At 37.6% G+C, this 15,191-nt stretch overlaps 1 protein-coding gene and 2 non-coding genes across 3 annotated transcripts; 2 read left to right on the forward strand and 1 right to left on the reverse strand.

The window, feature by feature from the left end:
• The first annotated feature begins 2,246 nt into the window (after positions 1–2,246).
• On the forward strand, positions 2,247–2,353 carry LOC122716467. Its single transcript, XR_006347030.1, has one exon. It is a non-coding gene; the product is annotated as a U6 spliceosomal RNA (small nuclear RNA).
• A 4,517-nt stretch (positions 2,354–6,870) lies between these two features.
• LOC122716393 (homeobox protein MSX-2) lies at positions 6,871–9,111 on the forward strand. Its single transcript, XM_043939415.1, has 3 exons — positions 6,871–6,937; positions 8,128–8,458; positions 8,841–9,111. The coding sequence occupies exons 1-3, from the start codon at positions 6,871–6,873 to the stop codon at positions 9,109–9,111; spliced, it is 669 nt and encodes a 222-aa protein (XP_043795350.1).
• A 5,946-nt stretch (positions 9,112–15,057) lies between these two features.
• Trnam-cau lies at positions 15,058–15,130 on the reverse strand. Its single transcript has one exon. It is a non-coding gene; the product is annotated as a tRNA-Met (tRNA).
• Positions 15,131–15,191: the final 61 nt, after the last annotated feature.

Raw genomic sequence — 15,191 nt, forward strand, 5'->3', positions numbered from 1 at the left:
AAAATAGAAAGATAAATCAAATAAATCGTCTAAACACAACTATCCTTCTAAGAATTTATGCATAAACTTAACTGATTTTTAGCTTTTAAAAACAAAAGTTATTTACATTCATCACAAAGGATCACTCATTTCATTCTTTATTATATTGATAGAAAGAATTAACGAAAAACATTTTATATAGCACTCTAATTGTGTTGTTTGAAATATATTTTTTTATTAATTAGATAAACACTTCACGATTATCACAAAATTAAAGTTTTATCGCAGAAGTCTTTATGCACGCGTCTTATCGTTCGGCCATATTTATTTAACTAAGGATTTTTGTATAAGAAGGTTAGGTAGAAAACGACAATAACAAAACGCGGGTTATTTGAAAATATCTTAATGTAAAACAGAAAGAGAATAGAAAAAAACTTTCAGTGAAATAATAATCGTTGCCGTAGACTGGAAAAAGGAGAATTTTTGTGCTTGGTGGAATCGCGGTGTTCGTCATGGAAACACACGCGTCGAAACTCGAAAGTGGCCATGGGGTAAGAGTGCCTTGTACAAGGTACTGAAGAGTCCGCAGTTATAGGAAGCGAACAAACAGGGCCGCCTTTCAATCGTAATTGGAACCGCGGGAGCCTGACCAACGTCCGTGTTCAAGCACTCTTTTTCCCATAACCATCATTCTTCGAGAGTGTCTCCTACTCTGCGCGAAAGAAGAAACACAATAGGCTGTATATCCGGGCACGAAATTTTGCCGAATTTTTTTACATATCTTCGTACAAACTTTCTGATTGTTTCTATTTAACGAATCAACACAATGTTCTTTGAATCTTTTTTATGGAATTATTGACCTTAAACGATATAAAAAGAGATAAAAATTTGATCGGATTATGATTGAGGTTTAAGAAACTAGAAATACTTGAAACAAAAATTATTCCTTACTGAGAAAATATTATATTTTATATTCATATTCACGTTTAATGTAGAGAATTGCGGATAAATTATCAGATTTCTGATTCTTCTTTTTGTCTCCGGGATAATGCGCCTCGATGTCTTGAAAACGTTGTTAGCGAAATACGTATAGAAACGATAAAAAGCAAGGAAGGAAGAATATAAATAAATGCTGGTACATTCGAGGAGAAACAAGAACGTATTCACCGATGGTTTGCTGTGTTTAACTCATGATCTCGTAGAAATGGACTGAGCAAATACAACTTCGCGTCTTTCATCTTCTCTTTTATTCACGTAGGATATTTTTTCTCAAGAGGAAAATACCACGCGAATCAGTCTTTGTTTCATTTGTTTGAACACGATTTAAGAATCGACCGTTTCCACGATCTAAAAAATGCTCGGAAAAAAAGAATTCAATGTAAAATATAAACCAAAAGAGGAGATATCACGTATTCGATATTCGAAACATCAAGCGAAGAATTGTTAGTCGCTGTAAACAGAATCGTTCGTTTCAATCGCACCTTTTTTTTTTCCTGAATGGAAAACGAGCTGGCTTCCCTCTCGTTTTTCGCGAATACGGCACTGGACGGTGCTGCTCCGTGCAGAATATTCAGATCGACAGTTATATTCACACGCGTGGTCGCACCTCAATGGATTTTGCTTTTGCCGCGATTGTTAACGATTTCGAAGCCCTCGCGGCATCGTGGTTTTGATCCATCATCCCCTTACCTCATCCCTTGCTACTCGCTCTTCGATTCTCACTGTTCTAAATCGCTTCACCGTGATCCTCTTCTTTGTTTTTTTATCCGTATTTACCAATTCGTCTCGACTCGATCGACAATCGTGACTCTATTATTGATAATCATTCAGACTCGGTAACTTTCGTCGGATCAAGCTTCGCTTCTCGTGGATTTGATTTACATTCACGCCCTTTCACAGAAAAAAAATCTTTTCTCGAATAATTACAATGCTTTGTTCTCTCCAACGCATCTGAGATCACGCTTAAAAAAGTAATCGATGCCTTAATTAATAAGTGGAAAAAAAACATTTTCTATTTATATTAAATTTTTTATTTATATTTTGTATTATATATTATTTTTTATTATATTTGTATTAAATTTTAACAAGAAAAATTTGTTTCTAGAATGAATTTAATCAAATTTTTAGTTTGAAGCAACATGTTGATATCGGAGATCATTGAAGCGTATGCCGCCAGATGGCGTAAAGCTTTACCTTGAAATTGTTTCTCGCAAGTGGTCGATCTTATGACAATTCGTATATATATCAGTTGCATGTAGTATTCGGTTGTACTTGCTTCGGCAGTACATATACTAAAATTGGAACGATACAGAGAAGATTAGCATGGCCCCTGCGCAAGGATGACACGCAAAATCGTGAAGCGTTCCACATTTTTTTGCAATTTCATATTATTAAATAAAATTATTTTATTCTCATTATTTACTATTTATGAATTCATTTGGTTATTAATATTTACTTCTTTTATATTTTTTTATATGATTTTAATTTTACTTTTTTCAAAAATTGTTGTAAAAATCAGATTTTATTAGTAAAAATAACAAATTTTTTTTTATATATCAATAAATTATTATTTTATTATTCATTATTTATTATATAAGTAATGTATTTATATTATATATGTTACATTTATTATTTATAGATTATTATCGAGCATAATAATTACGTATGACATTAAACGAATCAAAACGTATTATTTGCATAGCAATTATATATGTTATTCATTAGGTAATCTCGATACGCAGCGGGAAAAAATAATTGAACGTATTCTGCCTCTAATCTGTGATCGTTCCCCTCCACAAGATCGGAAAGAGATATTCACCCTGAATTGAATCCCATTTATCCAACATGACCAGAGGTGGTTGCATCCAGATGAAATTTCGTGTCCCACAGGGGAACAAATATTGCAAATTACCGACAACAATCAGTCGACAAGGGATGGTGATTCCGAGGCAATTCGAATCAAACCCTCCGTTCTAATTTCCATTGATTTCGTTTTCTAAATCGCGACAGATGCGATCAACCGTGCTAGTTTTAGATTGCAAGAAATTATTCGACAATTTACAGTATTCTTGTTAACTTGTACACATTTAGAACGTACAAATATAATATAAAGAACACTATTTTAAGTTTAATAATTAATATCTTTGAAAAATATTAAAAATATTCCATTGGATTGAATAATAAATCTATTCATATTTCTTTTTTTTCAAAAATATTATATAAAAATATTATCTATCTGTTTAATAGTTATAATAAATAGATGTATAAAAGAAGAGATTATTAGAATTTCAGAGAATTGATAAGATATTACTTTTCTTTAAAATAACTTTAAAATAAAAATCAGAAATATACGCATAAATAGAAAAAAATTAATGAAGAAATTATGCATTATTTAATTTTATAGAAATTTGTAGATAAATTAAAACAAAAATTATAACTCGCTTTCAATTTATGATGAAACTTTACATATTTGAATTTGTACAAATTATCACTTTTAATAATTTATAATAATGAAATAAAAAAAAAATTATAAAAAGAAACTAGTAATAATTTCTATTAATTAATATTGATACTAATTAATATTATAGGATCAATTTACAATATTAAAATATATTTTATCTACATAAATAATTATAACCAATCTGATTATTCTAAAATTAATATAAAATAAAATACAAAATAATGTCAAGAAAATGATAAGAGATATGATAAGATAATAATACTCAATGCTTTTTTTGAGATTGAATTTATTGCCTGACGGTTTGATCGCAAGAAATTGGTATCGTGTTAAAAATTATCCCCACAAAGGGCCGATGATCAAAATTATTACGAGCATCTTTATTTTCGCAGCTCGACGCCGCTCAATTTATCCCGTCTTCATGCATTTATTCCATCGTTTCCACCGTTTCCGCCGTTCCGAGGCCCTTTTCCAGCACGAAGAAGACGGCCAGCCGCTTTGCTGCCCCTTGAATTAATTCCCTGCATACGTTAATCTTAATGAATTCACAAACGCGCCCCGTCGTGTCCGACTCCTGGGGTATATCGGCGAGGGTTCCGCTTACAGGTGCCAGTACGCAAACTCGAGGCCACGAGGCAAACCATTAAAATATACCACCCTGTGTATACGTATACACATCCTTCTTCTTTCTTCACATCGCATTTATGCGACGCCACGCGACCTCGAGTTGCCGAAAATTGCACGAGTACAATACCTTCTTTTTTCTCTCGTTTCATCAATGGATTAAATATTTAATTATTTTATTCGATATTGCATTGAAATGAATAAGTTTGTAAGAAAAAATCGAAATAGAAGAGAAGTAAGATTTGTCACTTTATCATAAAGATTAATTCGTTTTATAATTCGTATATTTTATAGTTATTTAAAATATCATTGATGTCAATGAATTTTACTATAAAATCAAACAAGTTTCGTCATAGGATGAATTGTTGGTGTAATATAGAATATATACATAAGTTTGTATGATGAATTGTATGCAAATTCTCCTTTGAAGGATTGAATACAGTAATAATTGTTTGAATTGTTTTATGTGTTTAAACATGTTTGATAACATCTTATTCTTTTTTTGTATAAAAAGATTGGTTCATTTTAATATCGTATGCCTTCGTTAAATTGAAACATCTTACATTTGTAATTTTACTATCTCAATTAGTAAACTTAATAAACTCACTTAATAAACTTAATGGAATTAATTCACATTAAATTTCGTTTTATAAAAAATAAAGAAATTACATTCTTTTCTTTTTTTACACAACAAAATCTTACTCCAATCTCTTCTATATTATAAATAAATTATACCAAAATTTATCAAAAAATCCTGAAAAATCCTGCTAAATCATTCTTCAATACAATAAATAATATAACAAAATAAATATACATAATAAATTAATAATAATAATAATAATAATAATAATAATAATAAATTATAAATATATCAAAATTTATCAAAAAATCCTGAAAAATCCTGTTATCGTTCTAATAAATAATATAACAAAATAAATATACGTAATAAAATATTTTACAAATACATATATTTGAAATAACACGTACATCTTAAGTAATATTTTCTACGTTTTAACCGCATCAAAATCCGCAGTCTCCCGGATAGTTATCAGTATTCAAAAGATCTGGCGCAACGTTGCTGCAACAGAAATTACGAAGACGCGAACGTGCCTGTTATAAAAGGAGCGGGGATCGAAGAGTGATTCATGAAATTCGTTAATTAAGCAACGCGAAGGAAATAGGAAGTCTGGCTGCGGGGTGTTTGCTATCTAAAAGGGCTGCCTGCGCATAAGCGCGTTGGATCGTCCTGTTTTTCCCTCTCCCCCCCCTCTTTTTTTTTTTTTTTTTTTTTTTTTTTTTTTTTTTTTTTTTAATTCTAGATCGAGAAGAATTCAGCGTGGATGATATTTGCGGGACGTGAAATATTTTAGAATATGGAAGGCAGCGTGGCCATAGAGTCGCGCGAATGCCCCAGGAAAGATAAGTAGCGACGTGGTGAATAGACTAACGGGGCGCTGCAAAAGCCTGGGAACGGGAGGAAAGGGGGAGCGAAAAGGGGGGAGGGGAATAGGCGGTGTCGAGGATTGGTGGTTTTATGCATCATGCATATTTACGCTCACATACTAGCCGCGGAAGATGACGAAGCGGGCCGGGCGAGGGTTGTGCAAATTGCGAGGACCGTATTTATGCAAATGCCCGCGCATTCGTGTTGCACCTTGCGCCACTTTCCTTACCGACGTTCCTCACCCAGCAAATTGACTTCGTTAGTAGTCTCTCTCTCTCTCTCTCTCTCTATTTCCCGATCCCACGTTGGGGGGAGAGAAGAAGGGGGAGAAAAGTAGGGAATCGAGGCGAAGGAAACAAGGGGAGAGGAAAGATGGCGCGCCAAGAAACGAAGAGGAATAATGCACGCGGGAGATTTATCTCCCTTATCTGCAGGTACAACAGAGATATTCTCTCTGTTCGTAAAAGTTGCGGGGCGGAAGGGAGAGTGTGCGCAAACGGGGAACGGAAAAGAGAGCGCAGGGTGGAAACAAAACACTGGCGGTTAAGCCAGTGCTTCTCTGGGGGGGAGAGAAACAATCTCGATATCGCGACGCGTTCTCTACGGTTGTATATACCAGCAGAGAAACGTTTCACATCCAATTTGTTCCTCTCGTTTCGCGGTAATCGCTCGCCAATGACTTTCTCCCACTCGTTTCCTCGGTTCTCGGGGGTTCGATGCTCGTCAGGCCGTGCGCTCCTCTTCGAAGCGTGCACCAAAGATCGCCCACGTATCCTCGTCTCCTGCTATCCTCACCCGCTCGCTAAGCCAAGAGTCGGCACAACAGGGGCCAACCCCCATCGCGCAAGCCGCTTTCCGTCGACCAATCGACGCCTGGCGGCGGCCGCATCCACCCCTCGGTGGGGAGTTGGCTCGGCCAATGGGCGAATCGAAGGTGCGGTGGAACGGGGGTGGCATGGCGCCACCACCCCCAAAATGGCTGCGAAATCGCGCGAGCATTAGGCAGTCCGTTCAAAATAAACGGGCGGATTAATTGGAGCGGGGTGGCGCGGGGTAGGAATCGGCAACCCCTGACTCGCGTGCTCTGACTCTTCCTCCTCCGCCCCCCCCACCCGGGTATCGAGCAACGTGCGCTTGTCGAAGAGGATGACGACGATACCAGGCATTTTGGACAGGCATATCCGGTCATCCCTCGACGACCACCTCCAGAACGACGCCGAGCGTCCACACGTTAGCATGAGAGCCGACATTTTCGTGATCGTGGTGTTCTCGCGCCGACAACCGGCTTCGATTCAACTGATCCGCGATCTGTTTCTCTAATCGTTCCTTTCATTTGGTTTGTTTTTCGTTCCGACGAGGTGTAATAATGCAGGAGCACAAGTCGTTTCTCATAAGGGATCTTCTGGGGGATGTTTTGTCCGAGCGGGTGCACGGTGAGTATATATTTATATATTTATATATTATAATATATTTATATATAATATTTATATATTATATACTATATATTTATATATAGTATACTCGTTTAAATAAAGGACGAAGTTGAAAAGTAGTGAAATTTTGAATCTGATAATAATTTTTGCGTAATAAATCGAATATAGATAAATGTGCTCCAATTCGAACGATTTCGAACAATATTTTCGAGGAAATTTCGAATGAGACGTCAATGACAGGTTTTCGCTTCTTTCCAAAGAATCGAAGAGAAACATACAAGTATTTTCACACGAACGATGAAATCAGATATAATTTTTCATCGAAATCTTACTTTTTATACGAAAATTATTCTTCACCCGACTCTCGTGCTATCTTAACATTGAATTTTTCATCGAAGTAATCATACTTTTTATACGAAAATTATTCTTCACCCGACTCTCGTGCTATCTTAACATTAAAAATCAATATCAACCAAATAATCGTCTCATTATCTTAATTTTATTCTTTTTAAAAAAATTCAACTTATCGATGTTCATCTCTCTCCATTAAACTTCTTAAGAAAACAATATATATATATATATATATATATATGATATCGCAATTTTCCAATTGTTTTCTTTCTTCCAATTGTTTTTTGCATATATATATATATACGCGTGTTAACGCGAATCGCAGAGAATCGGCTCGAGCACGAATAATTAAAAAATCAAGATTTTCATTGCACATGACAGCGGTCGCGTGGCCTATCGCCAGGCTCCTCGTTACGCGCCCCCCCGCAGAGCGGCTCCATTATTTTTAGCCAAGATTCGCAGCCCTAAGGGTGTCCAGAGCCCCGGCCGGGTGGTGCCCCATTAACGACGATCCTACAGATGGCCTCCCAGGGCTGCGGAAGGATTCGTTAGCTCTCGTTAGTCCGAATTTTCGTCGGCGATCGTCCTGCATCCCGCTGCGACGCGCCTTTATTGGCCAATCGAGATCAGACACCGATCGTTCCCCTAATCGAGATCGTTTAAGGCGTGGGCGATCAAACCGATCAACAGTGGATTTCCTAGCATTGTTCGGATAATCAACTTTGAATCTGTTTATTTTCGGGGCACGAAATTGTATTTTCGGATTTCGTCGCATTTTCTTTCTTCGCCCAACAACTGTCGCCCCCCATCGATTCGAATGCTGAATATTTCGTTTCTAGAAGATTCCGAGGACGATTCGGCCGTTCATTCGGACTCTGAGGACACGATCGACCCTGGAAGTAGCCCGTGCACCAGATTGGAAAGTCCTCCGCCAGCGCTCTCGCCATCCCCGGCGGCAGCGACGTCCGGCAAGTCCTGCGGAACGAGCAGCGGCCCTCCAAGCGGCAGGAAGCCGAGAAGAAGGCGGACTGCGTTCACCCATGCTCAGCTCGCTTACCTGGAGCGAAAGTTTCGCTGTCAGAAATATCTGAGCGTGGCAGATCGAAGCGACGTGGCCGACGCCTTGTCGCTCTCCGAGACCCAAGTCAAAACGTGGTACCAGAACAGAAGGTAAATATATTACAAAACCTAACTAAATCGATCGTTCTAATGTTCGAGAATATCTTAAAACCATCTAACAAGTGTAATTCGTATATAAGCGCTCCTTTCGACGAACAAAATTCGGATAATCGAATAATCAAATAAAATAATAAAATAATAAAATATCCAGTGGATTTTTAAATGAAAGTTGAACAAGAGGAAAAAGAACATCTTTTCAACAGCTTATTACCATGCAAACTATATTCATAATTCAACACTCATCTCTCTATGCTCTTAACCTCATTCGTAATAAAATCGAATTAAAATTAAAATCTTTGCATATTTTCCCCGAATCCATTTATCCATTTTCACCATTATTCTTCAAATGGAAAACGCCTGTTTCCCGCCACAGGACGAAATGGAAGCGGCAGAACCAACTGCGGCTGGAGCAGCTTCGGCATCAAGCGACGGTGGAGAAGGAGTTGCTCGTACGAGGCGTGGGCCTTCACCACGGCAGCATAGACGCCTACTGTCCACCGTACAACGCTCAGACCCAGACCCAAAGCCACCCGCCTCCGCCGCCCCCGCCCCCGGCGCCCTCCACCGCCTCGACGGCCGCGTTCCTCTCGACGGCCGCGGCCCTCTTCCGGAACGTCACCTACGTCCACGGATGCCCCCTCTAACCCGGCGTCACGCCGCGGTTCCAGGATCCAGGTTTCTGCTTTCCGGCCGCCGGCATTGGGGGCCCCCCTCCCTTCATCGGATCCCCCTCGAGCGGGGACGAAGCACAGACCGGGACGATCGACAAGCGAATCTACTCGCGAATTCTAGATCTCGTTGAACTCGTTACATTCGCGATGGTTTTTGTTGTTGTTGTTGTCGCTCGTCGACTAATTAATCGACTCGCGTCCAATTCACGGGTGGTGGTCGTTCGTGTACGCGAGAAGAGTCCACGGTTGTCGCGGATAAGGGATCCGCGCTGCCTACGGCACACAGTGAAGTGCGTGGACCGAGGGAATGTAAACGGAGCGAAGGGAGAGATATTTTTTGGAGACGTTTGGAGAGGCTGAGGGATGGTGATGGAGTTGTTTTGATCCAGTGTTTATGTTTCTGCATGCGAGACAGTGTACATATGTAATTATTACGAATGAGGTTGATAGTCGTAGTTTCCTTTTCTTTGTTCTCTTCACGAGGAATTGGGGTATGTAAGGGATTAATTTTTTAATCGTTCGTGAATTTTCGCTTGTTGTTTGTATTGTTTAATTTTAGGCGAAAGAAAGAGTTGCGTGCTCCTTGAAAGGAATAAGAGTCTGGTCGATAGCTAGAGTCGAATTCGTAGATGTGTCATAGGCTCCTTAGGGTAATTGTAAAGAAGAAGGAGAATTGCTACGAGATGAACCGCGTGTTTTTTTTTTTTTTTTTTTTAGAGATTATAGTTTGCCAACGCACATCGCTCGTTTAACATTTACTTTCTCCAGTTAGTCGGCGAATTTTCGTCAACCGAGGAATTCTTGTAGATAAAATAAATTATTATCAGAACAGAAAAACTGAACATCTTGTGATTAATCCTCTTCAATTTATATATATATATATATCCAAATTTTTCTCCACTTTCGTTACTTCATTTACATTTTCATTTTACTTTTTTTTTTTTTAAACGTGAAAAATGGATCAATGGAAACGAGATCGATTTCCCTCTTCTTCTCGTACACGTGGTGGCTAAATCTATCTTTCTCTTTCTTTTTTCTTTTTTATTTAGAAAACAAAAAAAAAAAATCGGTAACGAGCCAGTATCGAAGAAGACCAATTCGCGCGTGACAATGGGCACGTGGCCAGAAACAGCCCCGGCGGAAAGTAATTGGCTGAAACCGATACAAGTCGAGTACCGGTGCCACTCGTGGCTGGAATTGGCTGACGGATTTAATTGAACGGAATCGACGAGAAAAAGCGAGACGAAGCAACGTGTCGGATCGCGTGCGAGAGAAGGAGGAGAAGAGGAAGGAAAAGAGATACACGGTGAAGCAATTGTCACGATGATTTTTTTTCTTTTCTTCCGGTCGTGGACTCCGGTCGTTTGTTAATTGGAGAAGAAAAGAGAGAGAGAGAGAGAGAGAGAGAGAGAGGGAGGGAGGGAGGAATAAAAGAAATCAGGAAGAGAATAACGAGAAAAGTGCACGATCTCTTTACACGGGTGATTAGACTGCATTAAGCGAATTTCGAATGAACTCGCGTTAACGACTTTTCGTTAATCACTTTCCTTTCGTGTAACACGTTTCATTCTTCCTTTTTTTTTTTTTTTTTTTCTTTTTTTTAAGTGAAAAAGCACTCAACATGAAATTGCGTTCCCTCTGAAACACAACAGTTCCTCTTTGACTCCTTCCTTCAAGATCGATCTCCCGTTTCCGGTGCGTTCCAGAAAAATGAATGGGGTCATAATTGGGGGAAAAGACGCGTGGAAAGTTAAAAGGAAGTTCGTGGGGGACACGTCCCCCCCCCCCTCCTCTGCCGTTTGATAAGAAGAAATTGTTGCGACGAGTCGGCGACATCCTCTCCAGAACGATGAAGAAAGAGTGGAGGAGGAGAGGAAGGGGAAGAAAGAACGGGGAAAAAACACTCCTTTCGAATCCATTCGGGATGAAGTAAACCAGGAAACTACTCTCCGTGTCTGGTCCTCGAATAATAATAAAAAAAAAAAAAGAAAAAACAACTTGCCAAGCGTGAAATCACGCGAGTGAAGGAAGAAATTCTTGCGACACTCGTCCCTCCCCCCCCTTTCCTTTCAAATTCTTCTACGGAGAGAGCACGATAACGGAGAATCCCCCACGCGTAATTACCTCGCTATGATGAATCGCATATTATTCGTAATAATTTTCTTCGTCGCACGTTATTGTCCCTCGTTCCCTCCGCGAGCTTCTAATTTTAGTCTTTTTTAACGTGACTTCTTGAGCGTTCTCGAGTATCGCGGAGTGGTCACGGATCTTTTTCAAAAAAAAAAAATAATCTTTGAAAAATTACATACGACAAATTTTTTCGAGAATCGTTGATGAGTTTGATAAGGGAAACTGGGGAACGATGTATTGTTATGTGATATCGATTCAGTTAATTTGTTACATTAATAATTATAATGTAAAGAGAGAATATATTAAATATGTAGAAAAGGAAAGGAATTTAAGCAATCTCAGATTTGGTATAATTTATATTTATCTTTCTCGTAATGATAAATTGGCAGGTAATAAATATATATTAAAAAAAAGAAGAATGGGAATAATTTAATACATTTTCGTATTTATAACAAGAGATTTAATCTTATAATAGGATGTTTCGAAATTAAAATGAATATTTCAATTTTTATATTAGTGATATTCAAATGAGTTACGTGTTTATCTAAGTATTTATACATATGTTGTTTATCAGAAATCGGAATCTATATTTTCGAAATAATTTAAAAATGGTGTTACAATTTGTATTTATGTGTAAATGTATACCCTTTTTTTTTAAAAAATTTACTATAGATTTATTAATTTTATTTTTTATACAAATTCATATCAATATTCTTTTCTTTTTTACATTACATTCTTGTAATAAAATAATAGAAAATGCAATAAATATCATTTACATAGAGCATATACGAACCATTATAATTATATAATTGAATTCAATTTTTTATTTCTATTTACATATTTTACTTATATAATTTTTATATTATATACAAATATATAATAAGACAAATCCTAAGCTGCTTTACATATTAAAAATATTTGGCCGTTTTACATCACTATATTAAAAGACACTTAAGGAATAAAAATTATTTTTATGCTTTAAAGTACACTATTTAGATGCTCTAAAGATTCGATCATCCGTGTGCATACACACTTACCAAAATTATGCTACAAAAATCCAAATATTTCTTCACTTTACAGTTAATGATCGAATTCTATAATTAAATGATCGAATAAACTGAAAAATTGACTCAATAAAATTATCGTATTATACGTAGAATATACACGTATAGATAGATACGATATCTCATATCACATTCGAATGCATTTCAATCGTGTAAACGGCTGTAATTTACCAATCGATAAATGATTCAAATCGTATGCTATATTGAAACGATCAAGGATCCCCGATAAATCCCGAGAATCGCTCAGGAAAAGACTCGATAAAAAACGAGATATCCTGGGATGGAAGAGAAGTGGCGTCGCGTGCACTCGGCCACGTGCGTATTGTCATTGAGCGAATAACCGTGGACGCGCGTGCATACGTGCGTAAGTCGTGTTGGCACTTGGACACGCGCTTCTTATCCCTCTTCAGTTTATGATGCGCGTCTCCCTCTTACCCGACCGAGAACAGCATCGTTAAATACTTCACGGGGGGGCATCCCTTCGAAATCGTTCCTATACCTATATACTTTTGAAAGATCCACGCCCTGGGATTCTCTTCACAAACGGATCGTTTTCACACGTATACTCGCCGCATGGTTTCCACGCGTTTCTCGATCGGTAATTAACAATTCCGTTGTTACCACTCAAGAACTCAGGTGGCAAGAAAGGAAAAATTTTTAGAGAAAAAATTTATTTCTTTTTTTTCTTTTTTCCTTTTCTTTTTTTAAACACTTATATAGGTACTTACTAGGATATCTTATAGATAGGATGTTACTCGACGGTTAAAATCAAAATCATCGAGATGAGAGAAAAGATCCGTTTGAAAAGAGGGAAGTCTCGTTTAAAATTCGAAAGTAAGGGGTAGGCGCGGATACCGATAATCAAGGACGGGCAAAGGGGCGAGGCGAACGCCCCAAAGGAGGAGCGAAAGAACGAAGAAAGCTTGGTGAGCCTGGGCATTTCTAATTCTTTAGGAAAAAAGCGGCGGAGTAATTGCTGTGGAGAAACTGGTGGAGAGAGGGAGAGTGGAAGAAAGTGAGGGAAGCCAGGATGGCTGACTGCACAGCAGTAGCGAAAAGGGATCGCGGCTCCGTTGGTGGAAGGCAAAAAGCAGAAGTAAAAGGAGTCGGGTGTGACGAGGTTGGCTGCGGGGGAGGTAAAGATGGATCTCACGAGAAGGAAGGATGAGCAGGGAAAGAGAGAAGGTTAGAGAAAGGGAAAGAGAAAGGCTGAACCAGTGGGTAGAAGGCGCAGGGTGCAGGGTGCAGGGTGTAGAGTGCACGCGGGCAGAGCCGAGTGTAACGAAGCTCCGACTTTTTAATTGGAATATATTCAGAAAGCGGAACGCCTTTTCATCGCGGGACTCGATGCACTGAATACGGCCTGAATCAACGCGGAATCAACCGCGCTTGCAACGAGCCTGCTGTGCAACTGCAAATCGGGCCGCGTCTCTGCATTTATACGTAACGGATGCATAGCGGGTTGCATAAAATAACCCGCGAAAACGCGAATCCGCCCTCTCTTCTCCGGCCAACCTTTTCCCTTTTCTTCCACGGCTTCCCCGATATCCACGGGCGTATAATCACCCTGAAAATACGATAAGTGCGACCAGATCAAAAAATCACGCGGAGATTCGTTCTAGTCTACGTTTCTCTCTATATCTTTCTATCGATTTTTTCTTTTTTGAACATTGAAAGTTATCTTTTTTTTTTTTTTTTTTAAGTGAATTTATAATCTACATTTGTTACGTATCCTCGTACGTATATTAATTTCTTCTGCAACTTTCCTGTTAAAAGTAAACAAACAATGAGATAATTCTCATCTAAATTAGCTTAGACATCATATCATTTGATGCGATGAGAAAAAAACCGATAAACAATGGATGGATTCCTTATCATCTTTGAATCATATTTCAATAGATGATATCATAATCACATCACGACATTGATATTCAATGGCGATATCATGCAAAAATACATGATATATTTATTAAATTCATCTTTAAAGAAATTGAATATTCAAAAATTTTACAAAATGAAAATGATATTATTTAAATGTTGTACGTAAAAGCGATGATCAAAAATTTTTAAAATATAGTACAAAAATACAATGTTTGAAAATATGTGTTTGAAAATATTGTCAATTTAATATATCGACACTCTTTTCTTTATGTAAGACAAATATACAACTATAGTAGTTGGATATGGTGGAAGTGAACGTCGCTTTCGGTAGATTTATTCCAGCGAAGGGGTCGCAACACCTATTCACCGTATAAAGGTAGAGGCTATGGCAACTTCAGCTTAATGGGCTGTTTGCTTGCAAATTGTGGTATCGCTAAAGGGCAACAAACAATTCACAACTCGTTTTAACTACCACATTTCAATTCCAAGAAGCCTCGAATCCCTCTGGCGAATGTTACATTTACATAATTGTCTTTTGCTCCGTTTCTCGTTTATAAAACTGTATATTTCTGTCTTTTTCGACATTTATTTCTTATCTTGATTTCTTATGTTTATCATCTATCTTTTCAATTTTTTAATATATAACGTTATTTATAAATATATAACAAAAAACATTGTATTTTTTTTATACTTTTAAAAATATAAATTAGATATATAGTAGATGTCAAAAACGATCAAAATTATGTATAACTTTTTTTTATTTCAAAATAGAATATCTCTATATGTTGGTAATAAATATGATTGAAAGTAAAATAATATTTTTTTACAATTTAAAAAAAATTCCTGCCCCGGGTGAGGATCGAACTCACGACCTTAAGATTATGAGACTTACGCGCTGCCTACTGCGCTACCGAGGCGATGTTAAGCATTTTTCTTTTTTATATATTTAACTCTATTTCTTTTCAATATTAAATTAAA

Source organism: Apis laboriosa, unplaced genomic scaffold, assembly GCF_014066325.1.
Source record: "Apis laboriosa isolate Shangri-la unplaced genomic scaffold, ASM1406632v1 scaffold45_cov149, whole genome shotgun sequence".
NCBI lineage: Eukaryota > Metazoa > Arthropoda > Insecta > Hymenoptera > Apidae > Apis > Apis laboriosa.

What these genes read in the sequence shown, in the direction of transcription:
- LOC122716393 (XM_043939415.1), top strand. Translation starts at nt 6,871, where the DNA reads ATGCAGGAGCACAAGTCGTTTCTCATAAGGGATCTTCTGGGGGATGTT. An exon ending in TTTGTCCGAGCGGGTGCACG is followed by an intron (nt 6,938 to 8,127) that starts GTGAGTATATAT and finishes TTTCGTTTCTAG; the next exon opens with AAGATTCCGAGGACGATTCG. An exon ending in ACGTGGTACCAGAACAGAAG is followed by an intron (nt 8,459 to 8,840) that starts GTAAATATATTA and finishes TTCCCGCCACAG; the next exon opens with GACGAAATGGAAGCGGCAGA.